The sequence below is a fragment of the Heloderma suspectum genome, chromosome 2, assembly GCF_057233095.1.
Source record: "Heloderma suspectum isolate Gila_16-S chromosome 2, 16-S_ref, whole genome shotgun sequence".
Classification (NCBI taxonomy): Eukaryota; Metazoa; Chordata; class Lepidosauria; order Squamata; family Helodermatidae; genus Heloderma; species Heloderma suspectum.
The window spans coordinates 372,720,214-372,736,830 of NC_139459.1; the positions used below are offsets into that span (position 1 = coordinate 372,720,214).

General features: G+C 48.0%; 1 protein-coding gene across 1 annotated transcript in view; it reads right to left on the reverse strand.

Annotated features, from left to right (window-relative positions):
* The window catches only part of LOC146356133 (uncharacterized), a 33,969-nt gene extending 26,562 nt beyond the window's left edge, over window positions 1-7,407 (reverse strand). The window contains exons 1-2 of the mRNA XM_084830020.1: window positions 5,260-7,407; window positions 3,043-3,866 (exon numbers count right to left, since the gene is read on the reverse strand). Coding sequence (XP_084686146.1) covers window positions 3,043-3,777 — 735 coding nt within the window. The 5' untranslated portion in view covers window positions 3,778-3,866; window positions 5,260-7,407. The remainder of the gene's footprint in view (window positions 1-3,042; window positions 3,867-5,259) is intronic.
* Between the last annotated feature and the right edge of the window lie 9,210 nt (window positions 7,408-16,617).

A 16,617-nucleotide genomic window follows, 5' to 3' on the forward strand; every position in this document is an offset into this window, starting at 1 on the left:
CAATTTGCCCGAATTACGCAAATTGTGGATGTAATTTGCCCAAACTGCAGCTGTAATTTGCATAATTTGCGGAAATTATGGCCAAATTTTGTGGACTTCGCACAAATTACAAACTGGTTTTTAAGCCAAAATCCCCCCACCCCAAAAGTTCCTGGATTTCAGGAACAACCCCCCAGCTCAGCTTGCAAATGCAAGCTGAGTCAGAGGCACCACAAGAATCCATTGGGTGCAAAAAGGGCTGGATTTCCCAGTGAAGGATTTCCCTACTCAAGACCCAGTCTCTGAGTAGAAAATGGCACGGCATCTCTTCGGATTGTATGGCAGCCCTGGGGGCACAGAATCAGAGTTGGAAGGGACTTCGGAGATCATCTAGTCCAATCCACTGCTCAACACAGGATCTGCACTGCAGGGTGCAGCTACAGGATCCCTGACAGATGGCTGTCCGAGCTCTGCTTAAGCAACAAATGAGAGCAAGTGTCAGGAGCGCCCTAGCTGCCTCTTGCAGTCCCCACCAATAGCCAACTCAGGAGACAGACGACGAGGAATTCTTTCTGAGACTTTATTCCTTTATGACTCTTTCAGATACTAATCACTAGCAACAAAGCAAGAAACAGCACCGGGGAAAGATAGCAGAGTAGCCTAAGCTCCAGGTTAGGCAGTTGGCCCCCGTTTGAAGGAGAACGACAGGAAGACCCTGAACGTATGGGCTATGGAGAGATCCTCTCTCTTTCCCTTGGGTCCTCGGGATGCGACCATTGTTTGCGCGCCAAGCAAGCGCTACACCTCCTTTCTATGCCCTCCATCTGTCGCTGCTCCCTGCGTCTGCGCCGAGCGTCCAGCAAGCCCCCCTCCAGCGCTCTCTCGCTGCCAGGGTCACTATCTATCCCAGGAATGCTGGCAGGAGGAATCTCTGCCAGCTGCTGTGCCTGTGAGGGATGAGCGAGCTCCTCTCCCACGGATTGCTGTTCCTCCTCAGAATCAGAACTGCTCTGGGGCTCTACTGGCTCAGTTTCCACCCTGACAGCAAGCCACCTCCAAGGGCAACCTCTTCCGCTGCCAAACAGCTCTTACTGTCAGGATGTTTCTCCTGATGTTCAGCCCAAATCTGCTTTCCTGCAATTTCCACTTTGCGGTTCTAGTCCTGCCCTCTGGAGCGACAGAGAACAAGTCTGCCCCGCCTTCTACATGACTGACAGCCCTTCAGCTACTTGTGGTCATGTCTCACCGCCATCTTCTCTTCTCCAGGCTAAAGTTACCCAGGCCCTTTCAACTGTCCCTCATGGGACTTGGTTTCCACCCTGGTGGCCTTCCTCTGGACACACTCCAAGGTCGAAGTACATGCTACTAAGACCTTTCTACCCTACAAAGCAGGGGTGGGGAACCTCAGCTCCCACAGGCCCTCCTGGGGTCTCCATCCAGCCCTTTGGCCTTCCCCAGAAAGCCCTAGCCCTTTCCCCATCTCCCGATGGTTCCGCAGTTTCCTGGTTTTTGTGCAGATTTCTCCCATTCTAGAAGGTCAAAATGCCTCTCAGGAACTGGCAGAAAGAGCTTTAAGATAAAATATGCGGGGTTTTTTTTTTGTATTTTGAGCCCACCCCCTTTGCCTTTGACACAATCTGACATCGCAGGCACTGTCAAGACCTTCATAGAATAGAACAGTAGAATAGTAGGGTTGGAAGGGGCCTATAAGACCATCGAGTCCAACCCTCTCATTTCCCTTCTCTGCTCTCCCCATGTGGCGACCCCATTTGGTTGTGTGGAAGTGGCACGCAGTGATGTAACCCCCTGTGGGTATGATATTTCGAGATAGCTCCAGCCTTCAAAGCCAGAGAAGTTCAATCCCAGTTAACTGAGTCTGTCTCAGCTTTGTTCCTGTGGGAACGTCTGCCCTCCCTTACAGGGTTTGGAAATGCTGCTGGAGCCGAGCTGCGACTGATTTATAGAAATCTTCTTGGGGTTGTCAGGGGTGTGAGTGTGAAAGGGGGAGGCATCCTTTTGTCTTCATCTTCACATTCTACTTGCTCTGGGGCTTGTGAGCTTTTGGATCCTGGATCAGGCCCTATCCTACTGGAAGACCTGTCTTTAGATAATGTATAGGATAGGTTTACGTATTGCTTTGATACTTTTGCCTGGAGCGTTGTTCCAAAGGTTCCTCTGATTTCTGCACACCTTTTTATCCCTTTCCCCTATATAAATAAACTTAATTTCTTCCTCTTGAACTGGGTATGCTTTCTTCCCGGTAAATCTCAGGACTAATTCCAGAAGGCTTCTGCCTGGTTACTCGGTACAATTTCACTGTTTGGGGCTTGTGGCTCGGGAATAGGGGGTGCAGCTACAGTCCTATTCCCTAATCCTCAAAAGTGCCCTGTAAGGTTTGAGAGTCTCCTGGGTCAGGCCAAGATGGGAGTGGGGGGGGCGGCAGCCTATTTTGAAAATTGTTTGTCCCTGCCTATAGTGTGGGGAATTAGGGCACCCCCTACCCCCCGCTTCACTGACACAAAGGAGCAACACTCTGCTCTAACAGTCAGAAAAGCTTCCTGACTGTTAGAGCAATACGACAATGGAACCCATGACCCAGGGAGGCGGTGGGCTCTCCCACACTGGAGGTGTTCAAGACGAGGCTGGACAGCCATCTGTCAGGGGTGCTTTGACTTGATTCCTGCATTGAGCAGGGGGTTGGACTCGATGGCCTCGTAGGCCCCTTCCAACCCTACTATTCTATGATTCTAAGATCTTGGCAAAAACTTGGCTAGGACACCGCAGAGGCTCCAGACGTGTCATCTAAGTTTAAAAAGATATATGAAAGGAACAGAGAATCTCCCCCAGCTCTGTGTACTTTTTTGTCAGCCCCTCAAGAATCATTTACAGGGGTGGGCAACTTGTGGCCCTCCAGATGTTTTGGCCTGCAACTCCCATCAGCGCTAGCCAGCATGGTGGGATGGTGGGAAATGTAGACAGAAATATCTGGAGGGTCACACGTTGCCCAGCGCCGAGCTACTGACTCCCTCAGAGAGGCCTGGAATAATGGTGACATGGCCTCACCTGGTCTTCCTGTCTCCGGGCCACTTCCTGTCTTAAAAGGAAGTCCTCGGCCAGGGCCACTGCCTGGGAGCAGGTCTCCGGTCCACGTTCCCGGACCCAGCTCTGGATGTGGGAGGGCAGGATGGTCAGCAGCTGCTCCAGGATCAGCAGCTCCAGGATCTGCTCCTTGGAGTGCCGTTCGAATTTCAGCCATCGGCAGCAAAGCTCCTGGAGTCGGATATAAGCGACTCGCGGCCCCTCGGCTTCCTGGTAGCAGAAACGCCGGAAGTGCTGGCGGACCTTCTCCCTGCTCAGGGCGTCCCCTCGCAAAATGGCCGCCTTCACCATCCCGTAGTCCTCTCTGTCCTGGGCCTGCAGCCTGCGAAAGGCCTGCTCGGCTTCTCCGCAGAGGGCCGGCAGGAGCCGGGCCGCCCACTCTTCCTTGGGCCACCGGCAGGCCTCAGCCACTTGCTCGAAGGAGGCCAGGAAGGCCTTGGCGTCGTCCCATGGTGAGGACTTCTCTGGAAATGTTGGGATCGTCCAACCTGGGTGAGGAGCCTCCACTGTCTTCAGGAACTCCTGCCACTGGACTTCCCACAGCTGAAGGGAACTCTCCTCTGGTTCCTGTTTAATCTGTTCTCCTGGCATCCTTTTCAGGAACTCTCTGATATTTCCAGCTTGGAGAACATGAGGGGCTTTTGCTGTTCCCTGAGTTACATCCACCAGGCCTGTGGGGTTTCGGTCCCCTCTTTTCATCCTTGAGCAACCTCACAAAAAATAACGCCGTGCTACAGAAAACTCTGGAATAAACAGCAGCAATCTAAGAAGGCACGCCAAGTTTCTGCCTGGGGAAAGCGAGAGAAAAGAGAGAGAATGGTCACAAATAAATGGGTAAACCTCCAATACACTAGCCAAGTTTCATTTTAGAAATACTGTGCCAGATGGTAATCATAACACCGCATTTCCATTTTTTCTGTAGCTCTTATGCTTTGGCAAATACGCAGTTTCATATTCTAACGGTGGGGAACAGGTTTAGAATGTGTTAAAATTATTTGTGTACAGAATTAGGGTTTTTTTTCTTCCCCTCCAGCCACTATTGTGCTAAAACTAAATATATAAATTCTATGAGTGACCCCACCTTTGGAAACTTTTATGAAATTGCATTTTTTTTTATTTCTGTGCTTTTTATTAACCACTGTTGATGTTTAAACTGCTACTGCCCAATTTTAAGGAGCTGTAGTGTAGTTTTAACTGGTTGAATATTTTATTATGATCTCTCATACACCACCCTAAGAAGCAGTATATAAATCAGGTAATAAAGATATAAAAACAAATAAATTATATGGAAATTGCATAATTACGGGATTGACACAAAACACAGTAAAGCTACATGTATTCATATGAGGCTCCCTTATAAATCCAATCAAATACTTTTTATTATGGACGTTTAGACCTGTTCAAGTTAAAATACACAGACAAGTATACAAATATCAGGACACAGGGCTACAATTTCTTCAGTTTAATGAACACAGTCAAACAACTTGAATCTCGTTCGCATGGCGATTAGAAAGAAATTAGCCACCTGTTCAGTGACATGTGGGATTTTATCCAAGAGACAGTTGATTACCCATCTTTCATCTGGATGGCCTGGGAAGTTGGTCAGAAGAGGATAAATTATGCGGCATCTCAAATCAGAGGTAAAATTACAATATAAAAGTACATGTGTCAAGGTTTCAGGGACTCCCAGACTACCCTACATTATGGCATAAGCTAGTGGACTGAAAGAACTGGCCACGTTTAGCCTTGAGAAGGGAAGACTGAGGGGAGATGGGATAGCGCTCTTCAAGTACTTGAAAGGTTGTCACAGAGAGGAAGGCCAGGAGCTCTTCTCCATCATCCCAGAGCGCAGGACATGGAATAATGGGCTCAAATTGCAGGAAGCCAGATTCCGGCTGAACACCAGGAAAATCGTCCTGTTAGAGCAATATGACAACGGAGCCAATGACCTAGAGAGGTGGTGGGCTCTCCCACACTGGAGGCGTCCAAGACGAGGCTGGACAGCCACCTGTCAGGGGCGCTTGGACTTGGGACTCCTGCACTGAGCAGGGGGCTGGACTTGATGGTCTTACAGGCCCCTTCCAACCCCACTATTCTATGATTCTATGGTCCATGAAAATGCATGCCATAATAAATATTAGTCTTTAAGGTGCCACAAGACTGGTTGTTGGTTTTACTTACCTAGAGGCAAGCCCCACTGAATTCAATGGGTCTTACTTCTGAGTAGATATACATAGGATCACAGAGTAAGGCTAATAATAATAATATAAACTTCACGTATACACTGAGGGGTTGGTGATGTAAGTAACCACTTAACCCAGGAGTATGACGGGGTGCTCAGTTCAAAGTGTGCAACACTTTTCTCCTACTGCAGAACAGCTATGAAAAGGCAAATTCCTTCTTAGGAAAGATTAGGAAAGGGATGCAAAATAAAAGTATCATAATGCCTTTATAGAAATCTATGGTGTGACCTCACTTGGAATACTCTGCACCAGTCCTGGTTGCCATAGGGTGTGATGGAGCAGGGGTGGGCAGAAAGTAGATCTCCAGAAGTTTTGAACTTCAACTCCCAGAAGCCCCTGCCAGCTTAGCCAATAGTCAGGGATTCTGGGAGCTGAAGTTCAAAATGTCTGGAGCACTACATTCTGCCCAGCCCTGTCATAGGGCAGTAAAAAGTGCAGAAAAGGGCAACCATGTTCAAGGGGCTGGAGCAACTCCTCTACAAGGGCAGGTTATAACGTTTGGGGCCTCTTTAGCACAGGCTTTGCCAACCTAGTGCCCTCCAGATGTGTTGGACTTCAAGTCCAATCAGCCCCAGCCAGCATGGCCAATGGTCAGGAATGCTGGGAATTGTAGTCCAAAATCCCTGGAGGGCATCAGGTTGGCAAAGGGTGGTTTAGAAAAACGGCAACTACAGGAGAAACATGATGGAGGTTTAGAAAATTATGGATGCTGTGGAGAAAGTGGGGGGAGAGAGAGGTCTTTTCCCCACTCCAGATTTGGGAGTCATCCCATGGGATCAAGTGGCAGGAGATTCGGGGCAGCCAAGAATGGAAGTCCTTCTTCACAAAACACAAAATTAACCCACTGCAGCCTTTCCTGGCCTGACGCCCCTCAGATGTGTTGGATTGCAACTCCCATCATTCCCATGCTGGCTGGGAGTTATAGTCCAACACATCTGGAGGAGAGCAAGTTTGGGGGAGGCTGACAAGATGCAATAATGGTGTGTAGACACCTTAGCCTGTCACTCCTGGGAAAATGGAAGGAAGCCCAAAAAGGGCGGTGGGGTTCATTTAGAGCAAAAACAAACCATGCAGAAGAATGAGTCTTGATGTGGTAAAACTGACTGTACCACTTCAGACTTGTGGCGCATGCAACGGCAATTTTGAATGCTTCCATGTATAAAAGGCTGTCCCTGAGATTAGAAAGCCAGCACTTCAGGGATATAGATTCTAGTAAAGCACTCCTGCTGCTCTCATTTACCCCTGCTGTCTGAAGTGGTACAGTCCAGCAAGCAGTCCAGCAGTTCTCTTGCATGTGCAGAACAGCATGTCCTTCCATTATTAATGCAAGCAGGGTGCAGAGTGTGTGGAGATGAACTTCCACCGCTGTCTTAGCTTTAACCGGGGGTGGGTGGGGGGTGAGGGGGGAAGAGACCAGCTCAAGGAGGGCAAGGCTAGCAGGGGCTGCTAGCCCATGATGGCCATACGCTGCCTCCAGGTTCACAGGCAGCATGCCCCAGAACACCAAAGGCTGGGGCACCACTGCAGGAGAGGGCTATTGCCCTCGCGGTCCTGCTGTTGCCTTCGAGGGCCCCGGGTGACTAATTTGGGGAATGCCGCAGCTGGAGAACGTGGGACCTCTGGGCTGATCCAGGGGGGCTCTTCTTATGGAAGCCCCTCGGAAGCATACAGCAAACATAAACAAACAGAGAAACAAACAGGTAAATGTGCCCCTGAGCAGGTGCAGAGTGCACTCCCCCCCCCCCGCCCGCCCCAGTAAGTGGAGGGAATCCCCACATCCCGGGGATTACGGAATGGGAATGCAGGGTGGGCAGACAAACATGCCCTAATCAGAAGGTTACTCAGGTAGAAATCTTAAGCATTGCCCCAGAGAGCCAGGTGGGCTTGCAAAGACCTTTGCTGCTCAGTGGGGCACAGGCAGGCAGGCGGGCGGGGGGCAGAAGGCGGGGGGCAGAAGGCGGGGGGAGCCCCATGCAGCCTCTTGCCAGGATCCCTGCCCCCCTTTGGCACATGCACCTCCAACCTCGGCACCCCCCCTTGCACACCTCTCCGGGCAGGGTCCTCCGCTTCCCTTGTTTTCTGCTGCAAGGAAATTCAAACCCTCCTCACCCCCCTCCCAGGGAAGCACCAGGCCCCGCCTTCCCCGTCGCCCGTCTAGCCGCACACCCTCTCTGTGCGCTTAACCCTTACGATGACTCCCCACCAGAAAGCGAAGGGGGAATGTGTGTGTGTGTGTGTAGGAAAGTGGAGAGGGGGATCAAAAGGGTGAGGGGCATTGCAACTGGATGGAATGCGGAAGCAGCGGCCCTCCAGATGTCGTCGGACTCCAGCTCCCATCAGCGCCAGGCAGCATGGCCAATGGTTGGGGCTGATGGGGGTTGTAGTCCAGCAACCTTTGGAAGGCCGCACTTTCCCCGCCCCCGGGCTATAATGAAGGCAGAGGTTTGCAGCGCACTTCCTCACCCCAGGATTAAACTGTACTGGACTACATAAGCGCGTAAGAAGAGTCCAGCAATCTGTTCACACAGTGGCCAACCAGCTGCCCATGGGAGACCCATCAGCAGAACAGGAGTGCAACAGCGCCCTCCTGCCCATGTTCCCCAGCAACAGGTGCACACAGGCATACTGCCTCTGATCCTGGAGGTAGCACAGAGCCATGAGGACTAGTAGCCATTTATAGCCTTCTCCTCCAGGAATTTGCCCAATCCCCTTTTAAAGCCATCCAAATTGGTGGCTTTCGTTTCATCTTGATACTGCCTGTGATACTGGAGGTAGCATATGGCCATGAGGACTAGTAGCTCTTCCTTATTTAAGAACATAAGAAGAGCCCTGCTGGATCAGACCAAGGGTCCATCCAGTCCAGCATTCTGTTCCCACAGTGGCCAACCAGCTGCCCACGGGAAACCCACAAGCAGGACATGAGTGCAACAGCACCCTCCGGCCTATGCTCCCCAGCAACTGATATACTGAGTCATACTGCCTCTGACAGTGAAGGTAGCATTGCCATGATGACTAAAAGCCAGTGGAGTTTCCACCTTTGATTCCTTGTGGCAAGGGCCTTTCTGTGCCCTTCCTATCAGTGCATGATAAGCAGACATCCAACTGGTGAAGCTTTCCCACATCTCAGTGTATATCGAATCAGGGGACAAACTAAGAAAAGGAAATGTATGCATACCTTGACACACAATGTACAACAATCAAAGAAGTCAAAGGTATGCCAGTATTACCACAACTTCAAAGTCACTAATACAACAAACAATAAATATTGAGCCCAAAATTTATTTAAACTGTGCCTATACCCCCAATTATTTAAAAAACACAATAAAAAACTAATCAAAATCAAAATCTGTACAATGCAATGTAATGTATTGTAGCTGTGTTACACCTCCAGCAATTAGCGGACTGAGACAAACCCTTATATTAGACCCTATTATGCAAAGATGTCAAAAGCAGCTGCAGAGAAGAGGGGAAGAATGGAGGCAGGACTGGAGACCCTTATTGTTCTGGGCAGGAGAGGTCCAGGGGCGATCCAGGTGATGATAGCCCATCCTTGCCTCCTGAGACGGGCTATCTCAGGAACCAAGAAGGATCCGGTGAAGGGAAAATACAATCCAAGGGTGGCAGGAAATATTTAAAGGCACCAGAGGGTGCTCGAGTCTAAGAAATGAGGGAAAGGCGCTTGTGGGAGATTCAAGAAAGGATCATGATAAAAGCCAGCGGAGGCTGGTGGCTCGATTTCAGTGGGGCTGTGACTCCACCCAGGGTTTCCGTCAGAGCAAGCAAGCACTCTAAAGGAGCTCTCCAAAGTGCTGAGCCACCCCCCAAATAGGTCAGCACCTTGGATAGTTCCTGTACAGCTCTGTCTGGTTCTGACTGAAACCCAGAATGGATTGTGGGCCCCACCAAAATCAGAGCCACCAGCCAACACTGATAAAAGTGGAATTAAAACGACACATAAAACCCTTTGTTGTCTCAGTGACAGGCCAGGCCTCCCCTTTCCCGGGGCCAGCCCAAGACACTTTGCTGCCTGAGGTGAAGGACAAGTGGTGCCCCCTCCTTGGTCCGCATATATAAGCTGACTGGACTGGTGGTTGAAACAAATCTCAACACTGATAATGGGACAGAGCCCCCTCCCAACACACCTGAGCGAAACAGACTAATTTAGGGGGCCTAGGACACAGAGGTGTTGCTAGGCACTTAAAATATTCGGACTCTGGGCCCATAGGACACAAATTTGCATATGTTGAGAGAGAGTGCAACTAATTTCTCATCAAATAATCTCAAATAAAATAACTTCTTCAATTAATTTGCATTTTAGCCCAGATTACCATAAGAACATGATAGCATCACCGATGCAATGAATATGAACTTGAGCACGCTCTGGGAGAGAGCGCAGGACAGGAAGGCCTGGCGTGCTATGGTCCATGGGGTCACGAAGAGTCGGACACGACTGAACGACTGAACAACAACAAACCATAAGAACATAAGAAGAGCCCGGCTGGGTCAGACCAAGGGTCCATCCAGTCCAGCATTCTGTTCCCACAGTGGCCAACCAGCTGCCCACGGGAAACCCACAAGCAGGACAGGAGTGCAACAGCACCCTCCCGCCCATGTTCCCCAGCAACTAGTGTACATAGGCTTACTGCCTGTGACACTGGAGGCAGCATATAGCCATCAGGACTAGTATCCATTGATAGCTTTCTCTGTGAATTTCATAGAATCATAGAACAGTAGGGTCGGAAGGGGCCTATAAGACCATTGAGTCCAACCCCCTGCTCAATGCAGGAACCTAAGTCAAAGCATCCCTGACAGGTGGCTGTCCAGCTTCATCTTGGATGCCTCCAGTGTGGGAGAGCCCACCACCTCCCTAGGTCATTGGTTTCATTGTCGTATTGCTCTAACAGCCAGGAAGTTTTTCCCGATGTTCAGCCGGAATCTGGCTTCCTGTCACTTGAGCTCATTATTCTGTGTCCTGCACTCTGGGATGATTGAGGAGAGATCCTGGTCTTCCTTTCTGTGACAACCTTTCAAGTACTTGAAGAGCGCTATCATCTCTCCCCTCAGTCTTCTCAAGGCTAAACATGCCCAGCTCTTTCAGTCTCTCCCCACAGGGCTTTGTTTCCAGTCCCCAATCAACTTCGTTGCCCTCCTCTGAACCCCCTCCAGTTTGTTTGCATCCTTCTTAAAGTGTGGTGCCCAGAACTGGGCACAGTACTCCAGATGAGGCCTCACCAGTGCTGGGTAGAGGAAAACTAGTACTTCACAGGATTTGGAAGCTATACTTCTATTAATGCAGCCCAAAATAGCATTGGCCTTTTTTGTAGCCACATCACATTGTAGGCTCATATTCAGCTTGTGATCGACAACAATTCCAAGATCCTTCTCCCTTGCAGTATTGTTGAGCCAAGTATCCCCCATCTTGTAACTGTGCATTTGGTTTCTTTTTCCTAGGTGCAGAACTTGGCATTGATCCCTATTAAATGTCATTCTGTTGTTTTCTGCCCAGCACTCCAGCCTCTCAAGATCACTTTGAATTCTGTTTCTGTCTTTCAGGGTATTAGCTATCCTGCCCAATTTTGTGTCATCTGCAAATCTGATCAGCATTCCCTGCACCTCCTACTCCAAGTCATTAATACAAATGTTGAAGAGCACTGGGCCCAGCACTGAGCCCTGCCATTACCTGCTCGTTACCTCTCCCCAATTTGAGAAGATCCCACTGAGAAGCCCTCTTTGAGTCCGATTCTGTAGCCAACTGTGGATCCACCGGATCGTTGTTTCATCTAGCCCACTTTGGGCTAGTTTGCTCATCAGGATATCATGGGCACTTTGTTGAAAGCTTTGCTGAAGTTGAGGTATATGATGTCCACAGCATTCCCACAGTCTGCAAGGGAGGTTACTTGATCCAAAAATGAGATCAGATTCGTCGGGCAGGATTTGTTCTGGACAAACCCATGTTGGCTTCAAGTAATCACGGCATTGTTTTCAAGGTGCTTACAGATGGATTGCTTGATAATCTGCTCCAGAATTTTCCCAGAGATTGATGTCAGACTGAGTGGTCTGTAGTTCCCAGGTTCCACCTTTTTGCCCTTTTTGAAGATAGGGACAACATTAGCCCTCCTCCAATCATCTGGCCATTCCTCCATGATTTCTCAATGATAATAGACAGTGGTTCTGAGAGTTCTTCTGCCAGTTCCTTTATTACTCTAGGATGCAGTTCATCTGGTCCTGGAGATTTGAACTCATTCAAAGTAATGAGGTGTTCCTTGACCATATATGCCTATCAATCTCAATCGCCCCTTCAGCCTGTACTTCGCCTTTGCCAGGGGGCTCATAGACCCTCTTTTGGGAGAAGACTGAGCCAGAGTAGGAATTGAGCACTTCTGCCTTTTCTTTGTCATCTGTTATCATTTTGCCATCCTTATTTAGTAGCTGAACCACCATTTGTAGCTGAAGAAAGCCTTTTTGTTGCTTTTAGCCTCCCTTGCTAACCTCAGCTCGTTCTCAGCTTTAGCCTTCCTGACACCATCCCTGCAATTCTGTGCTACCTGCCTGTACTCTTCCTTTGTTACTTGGCCTTCTTTCCACTTCCTATATGTGTCCTTTTTTGTTTTCAGGTCATCTCTAAGCTTTTTGTGAAGCCACATTGGCTTCTTCTGTAGTCTTCCAATTTGTCCAATCCCCTTTTAAAGCCATCCATCCAAATTGGTGGCTATCACTACATGTTATGGAAGTGAGTTCCATAGTTTAACTCTGCGTGAAGGTGTCCTTCCCTTTATCTTCCCTGAATCTCCCACCAATCAGCTTCATGGGATGACCCCTTTGGGTTCTAGTATTGTGAGAGAGGGAGAAACATGTCCATGCTTCCATCTCCCATGATGCTGACCTGTACAGTCACTTTCATTTCAAAATCATCTGCACAAATCAATCAAAAGCAACATGAGTTGCACTGATATTTATTTTAGCATATAGCCATGAGGACTAGTAGTTATTGATAGCGTCTCCTTGAATTTGTCCAATCCCCTTTTAAAGCCATCCTAATTGGTGGCCATCACTACATCTTGTGGTGGCGAATTCCATAGTTTAACTATTGGTGTCTCTACATTAAGCAAATAACCCACATCCTTTCCAAGGCTTTCTGCTTTCACTTTCTTTGTGGCATTAGGATGGGCTACTTTACACAGCAGACACCTGGTTTGAATAGCCTCCCTCCCTCCCTCCCTGGCATGTGTGCAAAGGAGTGGGGTGGGGGAGACTTGATTTCGTGGCTTAACTTGTGCTGTACTGTTTCCCCGCAGCCTTAGGCACACTTACTTGAGAGTAAGCCCCATTGAGGTCAATGGACTTACTTCTGAGTAGACATAAGATCATGCTGTGAGTCTGCAACCCTGGGCATACTTACTCAGGAGTAAGCCCCTCTGAACTTAATGGGGTGCTCTGAATCAATGGAGGACGTTGATTCTGAGCTTGGTGAGGGTGGGTGGGTCCAGATTTGTGTCTCTTCGTTGCAGGGAGGCATTTTACTCTCTTCTCCCTCCGATTGGCGATCGAGAGACATGTGGTTTGAGTCGAGCAAAGTCCTTCCTCGGCAAGTTCATGACGCTGAGCCGGCATTACGCATGGCTGATATATGGCGCCATTAACTTTTATCACTAGTTTATCTCTGATCTTTTTGAAAGTGCGATACAGGGGGAAATGAGGCGTCCAGGAGGTTGACATCATGTAAAGGACCGGCAAAATTCCGTGACTGACCAGTTTGGAGACCCCCTATGTGAAGAAGTAATTCCTTTGATCTGTCCTGAATCTCCCACCAATCATCTTCATGGGACGACCCCTTCGGGTTCTAGGATTATGGGAGAGGGAGAAAAACATCCCAGACCAATGGAAACACCCTCCATGAGGCCTAAGGGAAGGAAATTAATACACGTCATTTAGGAATGAGGCTGAAGCCCCTGTGTTTCTCCCCTGAACTCTTATCAGGTTTCCCTCTATTCCAGGTGGTGGTTGCAGGGTGAATGAGAACTGAGGGCAACTGAGGTTCAGTATCAAAAGAAGTGGACCATTATGGCCGGAAGTGAGCTCCTGGATTCAAGATGGACGTGAGGCGGAAGAAGGAAACCACACAGGGGAGAGGCGTGAGCAGCCTCCTCATTGTCAGCATGCAGTGTCCTGTCACCTCCCCACCCAACAGGAAAAATGATCAGAAAGGAGAGATGAGCAGCAGCCTCATATTTCTGGGAGAATCCACAGAGAGGAGAATCCAAAATGAGAGCTTAGAGTCTGGGAGGAGAAAAAATAAATTAAATATTAATTAAATATTAATATATTACATTACAGTCAGAGAAAAAGCCGGCTGGACATCCGGCACTCCACATAAAGAAAAAATAAATTAAAGGTGCATTCCTCTGGCTGGGGAATGCTGGGAGTTGTAGGCCTTTTCTCTGTCCAAATATGCATAGGATTGCGCCCTAAATGTTTGAAGTGTGCAAACTGCTTCACTCAGACATCAGCCCTAAAGACGCATCAAAGAATCCACACACAGAAGAGACAACGGCTGGGTTCACACAGCATGCTTAACCCACACTCAGTGGTTGAGTGTGGGTTGTTGTTGAACTGTGGGTTAGTGTGTTGTCTGAACCCAGGACATTTTCCGCAGGGTGGCTTGTTAACCATGCAGTATGGCTTATTTTTCTCGAACAAGCCACCTTGAGAACCCATGGTTTGTTGTTGGGTTCTTCAGTGTGGTTAACAAGCCACACTGCAGGGTTAACAAGCCGCCCTGCGGAAAATGTCCTGGGTTCAGGTAACACGCTAATCCACGGTTCAACGAACAACCCACACTCAAGCACTGAGTGTGGATTAGCGTGTTGTGTGAACAGCCCTATTGTATGAATGCTCATACCATGAAAAGAAATTTAGTAAGCATAGTAAACTGAATGAACATGAAATAACTCACACGGGGGAGAAACCCTACAAATGCTCACTGCTGCAGTAAGAAATGAAGCCTAAGAAGACATCAAAGAATCCACAGAGGTGAAACAATGTACGAATGCTCACGCTGTGGAAGGACATCAAACAGGAAGGTCCTTACAAATTGTAGCAAGAGGTTTGCTGAAGAACCAACCCTTGGTGAACATGAGAAAATGTGTGCTGGAGAGACCACCACCTTGTTGCTTGGACTGTGGAAAGAACACTACCCATTGGTTCATTACCTGTTGTAAAATGTGTATTCACATCTATTTATTTGAACCTAATATCGGCTTTTCCAGTCTTTCTGTAATCTTGTTACTCCTCATTTTCCGGCCCCCAATCTGGGGTTCACAGATCGATCCCTATTTCAAACGTAGCCCTACTTAATTTTATGTGTACTAATATGTTATCATTGTACTGGAAAGACATGAGATGAATTTATGGAGGAGAAGGCTAGCAATGGCTACAAGCCATAACGGCTATATATCATCTGGATCATGGATTAGCAGGTAACATATCCCATGCCATATTCCAGGAACAAAGTGCCACCAAGGAAATGGTAAGTTAACAAAATTCCAGGTGTTAACATACAGTTTTTGGATACAGGACTCTGAGATCAGGTGTTCCTTTTCTTCTGTTACTTCAAAATCGTAAGCAGCTTCTACATGAGTTACATTTGTTATAGGAGTATTGAACATAGACAAAAAATACAAATTTGTTGCTACAAATAAAAATGTTCTAAGTTTAGTTCTAGGAGCATTCCCTTTAAAGATTAACATTTTTCTCCCCATCACATTTCTGAGCTGAAGCAAAATGGAGCAGAGGAGTCAATGAGACAGATGTTTTCGGCTCTTTCGAGGTCAGATGGCATGTCCTGGTGAGAACCAATGTTTGGTTCTGTAGTACCTGTATTTTGTGTCTCATATTGAAATGATTTCTTATTTGCACAGCTTATTTATTTATTACATTTGTATCCCGCCTTTTTTCCTCTTGCAAGGAACCCAAGACGGTGTACATTATCCTCCTCCTCTCCATTTAAGCCTCACAACCACAGCCCTGTGAGGTAGGTTGGGCTGAGAGTCTGCGACTGGCCCAAAGTCACCCAGAGAGCTTCCATGGCCAAGTGGGGACTAAACCCGGATCTCCCGACTCCCAGTCTGACACTCTAGCCACTACACCGCACTGGATTATGAGATTCCTTTATGCAGAACGGAATTTCTTTAACAATTAGTTTTTGTTTTTTTCAAAGTTTCCAGCTATGATTTGGAGTGATATATGTACTTCAGCTCTGCTGAGACACACATTTCCATAAGTTTCCCCAACAGGGTATCACCTGCATTCTCTACTGTAGGTTTATGTTCTTGGACTATTTTAATTTGCTGTGTCTTTTTTAGTTCTGTTTACTTTCTACAATATTTTACGTTTAGTTATTTGCATCATGTGCTGAACATTGCAATAGTACTGTAATTAGTTATCCTTTCCTCCAACTTCCTTAACCGAAGCACCTGTTGGCCTTTCCTGAGTTCAGCTGGGAAACTTTGCTTTACTATGCATGTTTAGACAGAAAAAACCCTACAATTCCCAGCATTTCCCAGCCAGTATGGCTATGCTGGTTTAGACAGAAAAAACCCTACAATTCTCAGCATTTCCCAGCCAGTACGGCTATGCTTGTTTAGACAGAAAAAACCCTACAATTCCCAGCCAGTATGGCTATGCTGGTTTAGACAGAAAAAACCCTACAATTCCCAGCCAGTATGGCTATGATGGAAAGACTGAAGGCAAAAGGAGAAGGGGACGGCAGAGGATGAGATGGCTAGATAGCATCACGGATGCAATGAATATGAACTTGAGCACGCTCCGGGAGAGAGCGCAGGACAGGAAGGCCTGGCGTGCTATGGTCCATGGGGTCACGAAGAGTCGGACACGACTGAACGACTGAACAACAACAACAACAATGGCTATGCTGGTTTAGACAGAAAAAACCCTACAATTCTCAGCATTTCCCAGCCAGTATGGCTATGCTGGTTTAGACAGAAAAAACCCTGCAATTCCCAGCATTTCCCAGCCAGTATGGCTATGCTTGTTTAGACAGAAAAAAACCCTACAATTCCCAGCCAGTATGGCTATGCTGGTTTAGACAGAAAAAACCCTACAATTCCCAGCCAGTATGGCTATGATGGAAAGACTGAAGGCAAAAGGAGAAGGGGACGGCAGAGGATGAGATGGCTAGATAGCATCACGGATGCAATGAATATGAACTTGAGCACGCTCCGGGAGAGAGCGCAGGACAGGAAGGCCTGGCGTGCTATGGTCCATGGGGTCACGAAGA